Genomic DNA, 8,152 nt, shown 5'->3' with positions numbered 1-8,152 from the left:
GCAAATATTTTGACTAAAGGCCTTACCAATTTTCAGCATTCATACTTGGTGTCCAAGCTAGGGATGCTAAACTTGTTTGTAGCCCCTAGCTTGGGGGGGGGGGGGGGGGGGGTAAAGAAACTATAAAATAGAAAATCTACTTTCCACCAACAAAGGTGAAGATTAGAAGTTTCTCATAATTTCCTTTAACGAAAAACAACAACAAAGGATTATATAAAACAATTGTTATATTAAGATTTCAAATACACTTCTTATTATTAAATGTTACTTTAGAAGTTTTTGACTTGTAAATTACGAGGGAAAAAAACAAATTAATACACTAAGCACAATGATATATTTACATGTATGGGCATCTCATGACTTATCATATCCCTTACACTTTGTATGGATGATTGTTATGTATTGTTTCATGATGTATTGTATTGTAATATATTGTGTTGTAGTACTGTTTTGTTTTAATAAATACAGTATTTTGATAGATTGTATCGTTTTCCGTCGTTACATAATGTCACACATCAATAATTTGAATGATAAACGTACAAGAAAAGTAGGGTACATGGTAGAACTACAATGAAAAGGTAGATAAAAAGATGAAATATTATTATTAAATAATAAATAAAGACAATCTGAGAAGAAAATATTAAGGTAAGGTAACGACGCGATCACACCAAATTTACAGTATTTTCGTCGTTACCTAACAATGAATTCAAACGATACAATACAATACAATACGACGGCTAACAACCATCCAAACAAGGTGTTAGTCCTGAACGAAACATCACAGTTAGCTGTCGATGTAATATTTGTCTAATTAACTACATGAATTCCTCGTGATGAATTTTGTGCTACAACATATAGTTTAATTGATTAACGTAAAATATTTTAATTGTCAATCTCTAATATCATGTATTCTTTTTTTATGATGAATCTAAATAAAAATGAAAAATGTTCCATGAGTGTAAAACTTAATATACGGCATAGACGGTAAAATGACATCAATTCTTATTAATTTTAGAAAGTTATACATAATTTAAAGAGCAAATTATTAGGTGCATTAAAATTGTTAAGACTTGTCTTAACAGCTCAAAAGTCAAAATCATTTATCTAAAATCGAACTTTAAAAAAATCATCCAATTGAGATTATTTATATTGAATTTAAGTTGTAATTTTAGTGTAAACATTGAAATTTTCAAATCATTTATATCTAAAATCGAACTTTAAAAATATCATTCAATTGAGATTATTTATATTGAATTTAATTTGTAATTTTAGTATAAACATCGAAATTTTCATATTTAATCTAAACGGGCCAAAACAATAAAATGAAACAAAAAAAGAACAAAAATATTAAAGAATTAAACATAATTTAAGAAAGAGAAAACTTTAGAAATAGCAAATATAAGATAATTAGACATAATAAGGCTCTATAGCTAGAGTTTTGATAATTACACTCTATAGCTATAATTTTGTTTGCTATGGAAGCTGCGATTTGTATATTTCACCTCGTTTGTATTTTTCGCCTGCGAATATACAATTATGGTAAGTATATATAAATTATGTATTTATACATTTAAGAATTTTTTAGAACTTCGCTTGTCAATATACCAACAGAGTAATTTATTATGATTTTTTCATAAATTGTTATACAAATACTTAGGGCAAACAAATACAAAATTCTAAATTTATTCAATCAAGTAATGAATTATACAAATTTATAATTTATACAAATTAGACGAATAGCAAAAACTATAATCGTGAATTACATTTTTTTGAATTATAACTATAATATCTAATAATGGCTAAATATTTACTATTCCGCATAATTTGGGCTTTTAGAAATCATCATCATTATTTCCTTCCCAAAAAGATAATTTGGACCAAAAAAAAGAAGAGGGGTTTCTTGGGTTACGTAAATTAGGAAAGAGGTTCTTTCCTTTCTCTGACAGGAAAGTCCACGTGTTTTGGGAAAACCTCTCTTCCTAAGAAATCTTTTTTTTTTTTTTTCTCTAACGGCTCAAAGTTGTTATCATTATACTAACAATTTTTTAGGGTTTTGGAAACTAGACGACAATGACAAAAGACAAGTTTATTTAAATTCTTTAATTCTCTTTTTCTTCTACTTCAAAAAAATCATTTGAGATACCTTTTTAATGTGTACTTATTTATTTTAAATAAATATCATACGGAAAATATCCAACTTGTACCAACTGTACGGGTAATTTAATTAACATTAGGTTTATCTTTATTATCAACCTATTAATAAATAAATTATCATCACTTGAGATATAGTACGTGATGATAATTAATAAAACCAGATTTGTAATCCAAAAAAATGGAAGCACGTTATAAAATAACTATTGATTATATTGGTCTTCCAGAAATACTAATATATTTATTAGGATAAAAATGTATTTTGATAAACATTTATGAATCAAATGATTCAGGTAAGCACGAGCCTTTGTTTCAATATATATGGCATGGTTAGAATTAGGTTATTCAACCAAGTTTTATTTGAATATTTCAACTTGTTGATCATTGTGATGTACAGTAATTTATGTCACTCCAATTTATGCACAATTTTTTCATCTATTACAATTGGCAGATTACAAAAGAAAAGTAAGACCATTTATCTTATCATTGGATGTGCAAATTAGCTCTTCGCCTAAGAAATGCTTACCGAAGAAAAATGTTAACTACTTGAATAAGAAGATCTGAGTCTACCGTCACATTAGGAGTTCCCTCATTTCATATTATGTAAAGTACTCAAGGGCATAAGCCTTTGACACGTGAAATTTTGAAAGTCAATCAAATTTGTAATATGTGTTATAAACATTTTAAATTGTTAAGTATTATAATTTATAGTACTTTAACATAATATATGTTACTTTCTTTGTCTCACTTTATGTGACATAGGTGAAATATTGAGAGTCAATCAAAAATTTAATATGTATTTTTATAATTAATTAAAGTTATTTATTATTGTGATTTATATTTTATAGTATCACGCTCTTCATAATTTTCAGATACATCACATATTAAAACGAAAAATAAGGGAAATAAAAAACACTATATAAATAGAAGGAAATTGAACCATAAGGGTAAATAAGTTAATTGACCAACTAGCTTTAAGCTGCTCTATTATAAAAAAATAATATAAACACATAAAGAAAGTATGGGTAAATTGTAACTTTGAAAAGAAAATATGAGACCCCTTAAGTAACCTACAAAAAAGCTAGGCTAAAGGGCAAATTGGTCAACACACTATTAAGTTATATCATGTATGGGAAGCTACATCAAAGTAGCTACGTCAAACCCAAGTTCCTCTCGGCTAAAACCCGAAAATGTCCTCTTAACTCGACGCTCCTCTATTTCCCTTTTGATTAGATAGTAATAAAAAATTATCATATATTTTTTTTAATAGCTTCATAGTTTTTAAATTTTAATGATATTTCCCCATACGAAAATTAATATGTTCAAAAAGAAATCAACCATTTTCCAATTTCACCTTAATACAATACTAGTATAATCACTACTTAGAAAATCTTGTTATAAACAAAATAAGTCGGTTAAATTAAGAAGGAACGATAACATTTTTCTATTCAAAGGTATAGAAAGTGTGACAATTATAATTGGAGGAATAGAGAAACTTAATTATTAATTAACATACTTAACGACTTAAAACTCTTCTTAAACAAGTCCATGACCAACCACCACTTCCACTACTAATAATTGAGCTAATTAAATATTGAATTATATATTGTAGACCGCCTCAATGTGTCACTTTAACTTAACAATAAAGCACATAGAAATCCTGTCACAAAATTAGTACTCTCTCGTCTCATATCGCCTGTCATGTGTTGTGTTCGTAAATTACGTAAAAAAAATAAAAAAAATACTATATAGATCGTTTAAAATATTTAAATAATATAAATTTATTTAAATTTTGAAATTCGAAATGTACTATCTAAATAGGAGTAAATTTTTAATTGTTTTTACAAATTTGTCGAGGTTTCAAAAAAATGAATTACAAGGTTAAAATGATAAAAACATTATTGTATTTATCTTAATTTTGTACTCCCTACTCTCACTTTTTACTGATTTAAAAAACAATTATTTAATGTTGTGGTGAAATATGATTTTTTTTATATATATCAAAAGTGACGAGTAAAAGGTGAACGAAGGAAATAATTATAAAATAGAGATAACTATAAATAAATAAAAAGGAGTAAGAGAAATTCAAGTACTTCAGTGGGTCGTGTTCCTCTACGGAAGCACTATAAATAACCTTCATACGTTCACACTTTTTTCATTCCAACAAATCAAAAAACATTTCTTCTCTCATATAATCTCTCCTCTCTTTCAAATCTAATCACAAATTCCATCTTTCTCAATCAGAAACCAAATCATACAAATCTCGATATATAAGAATTTAGTTGAGAAGAAAAAAAATGGAGCAAAATTTGCCAGTTATAGCAAAGAAATTCTGGAATATAGTGCGAATAGCTTTCTTCATGCTGCGAAAAGGAATCTCAAAGAGAAAATTCATGCTCGATTTCAACTTACTCATGAAGCGTGGAAAAATCGCTAGCAAAGCCGCATTTCATAATCTCATGTTTCACCACGCGCACCAATTTTCTTCATCGTCTTCATCATCAGCTTCTTCTTCAACTCCCGAATCCGTGTGTGCACGCGCTCCATCCAGCGAGTACGAGTTCAGTTGCAGTAACAGCCCCGCGTACCCAGCTTTTCACCTTCCGTTCAACTTCAACAAGCGCGGCAAGCACCACGCTCATCTCTTTCCGTGTGCACACGCTCCGGCCACCGCAGACGACGATGTTGTTGTGATGAATGCTGCTGTGATGAAAGCTTTGGAAATGATTCAGAGTGCTAATGCGTCGCCGGCGAATAATCTGCCTGGATTTGGAAGGACTCCGACGGTGAGGCAGTTGAGGATTACCGATTCTCCGTTTCCGCTGAAAGATGTTGAAGAAGATAGTCAAGTTGATGAAGCTGCTGAGAAATTTATTTCGAAATTCTACAGGGATTTGATGAGGCAATCTTCCCCTGGTGGTGCTTAAGCCCGAGCTCTCTCAGATCTCTTGTTGCTAGTATATAAATATATATATTTCTATTGGGAATTTCATGCATGTGGCGGAGATGGTGGCCAATGCAATAACAAACAACGACGCAGGAACTATCAGCTGGAAGTTTCAGTGTTGTAAATTGTATGAAGAAGATTGGGAGCTATGAAGAGTGTATATGCTTTTATTGCATGTATAAATTTCTGCTTTCATGGGAGTTTTTGCTTTTGTTTTTTTCCCTTTTGGGGCATTTTGGGATTATTCAAACAAAAAATAAAATGTAGTCCTACTTTAGTATATAGTTGTGATGAAATTTTGCCATTTTTTTTTAAAATTGCAATGCAATGAAATATAAATGTTCAGATGTTTTAAAGTCCTGAAAGTTTGAATACAATAATTTTCTATAGCTCGATCTTTCTTTACTTTGTTTCGTCACTTCGTACTGTTTTTTTTTATCCGTCGGTGTTTATATTACATTAATTATTGAAAAAACTAGGTATAAACGCACTATGTCATGTGATTTATTAACTTGATGTAAATATTATCGTGGATAACTCAATTCTAATAGAGTAGTTCATTATTTCTGAGGCAAAATCTGAATTGTAACTTGAGAAGAATGTTGAGGTATTATTTTATTTTTGATTTTCCACGCAATGTCTGAAATCACACACTATAAAATTCATGTAAAATGATGTTATCAATAAATTTTTCTCCATACATAAAATTTGAATCCGAAACCTCCAATTATGGTATTATGTCAACTGCCCAACGGAGACAATATGGAGCGGAATTTACCGATGTGATTCCACTAACTACAAAAGCAAATCTCCTATAAACATGTTAAACTAATAATGCCACTTTATTTATTTTTTACTTTATTTTGTTTATGTAACTTCTTGCTTTTTAAGGTGGGTGTGTACCTGGAAACTTTCTTTGACAAACACATCTAAAGGTATATATGTTTGATTTCAATAGTGGTAATTGCTTCTTTTTAGACAAAAAAATAAAATAAAAATCGAAAGAAAGTGTGATATAGAAAATATTTTTTATGACTTATTGCAATTTGAATAAATAAAACAATTTTGCAAAGATTTCTTAAATAATTTTTAACGATTAATCCTGTGAGAATAATTACATAACTAAAAGAAAAGAATATTGTAATGAATCATAAAATTGATATTCTCGTGTTTACTAAGGTAGTTATCTATCAATATATTTGGGTTGAGTAACAAATGTTCTCTTTATTTAATTCATAATGAATCATAAAATTAATATTCCCGTGTTTACTAAGGTAAATATCTATCAATATATTTGGGTTGAATAACAATTTTTTCCATTGTTTTAATTTGTTTGTCTTATTTTTTTTATATTTTAAAAAATAATTTCTCTTTCTACTGACATGACAGGTTTAAAATCACAAAATTAAATAACATTTGATTTATTTTATATATTTTTTAGTTTAAAACTATAATATTCAAAACTTCTTTTTTACTTCTTCAAATTTCATATCAAATTAAAATCCGATAAACAAATTAAATCAGAGCGAATACTGTATAATCAGGCTTTACAATGACACTTTAACTTAATGATGAATTACTAATAATTAAATGAATTGTGATCTCTCGTGGATATGATCTTCTGTCAGCTCTGGTTAAATGTTGTGGGCAAGATATATTGTTCGTTAAAGTTCTAACTTTTTGTCATTAATTAAAAACATCAACTTTAAGTGTTAATGGTGAAAGTAGATCAATAATTAATATTGAGAGACACTTGTCAAATATTAAACTTGCTTGTAAAATCTTTTATTACATGCTTAACATGTCATTTCACTATATTTCCCTTCAATACCGTTGCTTTAATTAGTGAAAAAACAACTTTAATTTGGTTCCATTTTGCATTAGTGATAAATAAATTAAAGTAACTGTTAGAAATAAAATAAAATAAAATAAAGAAAGTAAGCGCATATATATAACAAATTACAAGGGAGATTTGTTTATGAAGCTAAACATAAAAGAAGGTCTCCAAAATTGTTCCTTTTTAAAAAAATTGAAAAAAATGATGATGATGTGCTTCCTAAAAAATAAATTATGTTATGATTGATTATATTTTGAATAAAATAAAATAATTTAACGTTACAAGGATTTCTTAAGTTATATTTTAATTTATCGATAGCCAAAAAGAAAAATTATATGACTTAAAAAGTATTTGTAGGTCATAAAATTGGTACCCCTTCTAATTACCAAGGTAAATCTATCAATACATTTGGATTGAACAATTAAGATTGTCTAATCAAGCTTTAGTGACATTTCTATTTTAACGAAAACTTGGGTTATTTTTTTATGAGGTAAAAAAAAGTCTCACAAAATTAGTACCAGTTATATGAGTAATTTAATGAAAACATTCTAATCGTTATGATTCTTATGGTAAAGATAAAACAAGTCGCAATTAATTAATTGGATTATGATCTCCATGATCTTTTGCCAGTTCTAGCTAAATTACTAAATATTGTAGGTAAGATATGGTATGTTGATTGTAAAAGTTCTTTATTTTTTTTTATCATTAATTAAAAGTTTGAACTTAAACTTGTATGATCTTTAGAATTATTCCTTGATTATGTAATTAATGTTATCTCCTGTATCCAGGTTAGTCAAAAATACAGAAACAGAAAAAAGATGAAACAGACAGAATTAGTTTTAATCCGAGTCCACAGAAACCACTGTGTTTCCTTAAGAAATTTAATCCCCTCACTGTACCCGAGGTTGCAGATTAATTTCTCCCAAGATAAAACGGATTAACCTGTTAAAGAAGTAGCGGTACCTCAAACTTCAATAACTTCAGCGAACGCAAGAACAGCAACAAGAGCACACACAGACTCTGTCGATCGACAATTTTATTTATGAGAGAAAATGTATGCAGAGAGGAAAAAATTTTCAGTGTTTGAAAAAACGAAAAAGATCTCTTATTTATAGCCATATGCAGCAAGGAACGCGTCTGTTCAGACCCGTTTTTTCCAGAACATTGTGTCCTTTGGGAAAAGTAACGATTTTTCGGAAGGTAACGACTTTTCGGAA

At 28.6% G+C, this 8,152-nt stretch overlaps 1 protein-coding gene across 1 annotated transcript; it reads left to right on the top strand.

Moving 5' to 3' along the window:
* Window positions 1-4,303: 4,303 nt before the first annotated feature.
* On the top strand, window positions 4,304-5,475 carry LOC102580149 (uncharacterized). The gene has a single exon (XM_006342984.2). It carries the CDS (start codon window positions 4,449-4,451, stop codon window positions 5,076-5,078), a length of 630 nt encoding a protein of 209 aa, XP_006343046.1. The 5' UTR covers window positions 4,304-4,448; the 3' UTR covers window positions 5,079-5,475.
* Window positions 5,476-8,152: the final 2,677 nt, after the last annotated feature.

Source organism: Solanum tuberosum, unplaced genomic scaffold (assembly GCF_000226075.1).
Source record: "Solanum tuberosum cultivar DM 1-3 516 R44 unplaced genomic scaffold, SolTub_3.0 scf00040, whole genome shotgun sequence".
NCBI lineage: Eukaryota > Viridiplantae > Streptophyta > Magnoliopsida > Solanales > Solanaceae > Solanum > Solanum tuberosum.
Note: the sequence above shows the minus strand (reverse complement) of the source record. Positions and strands in the feature narration are given on the sequence as shown.

Bases quoted from the DNA above. Each gene is read 5' to 3' on its own strand.
- LOC102580149 (XM_006342984.2), top strand. From the start codon at position 4,449: ATGGAGCAAAATTTGCCAGTTATAGCAAAGAAATTCTGGAATATAGTG.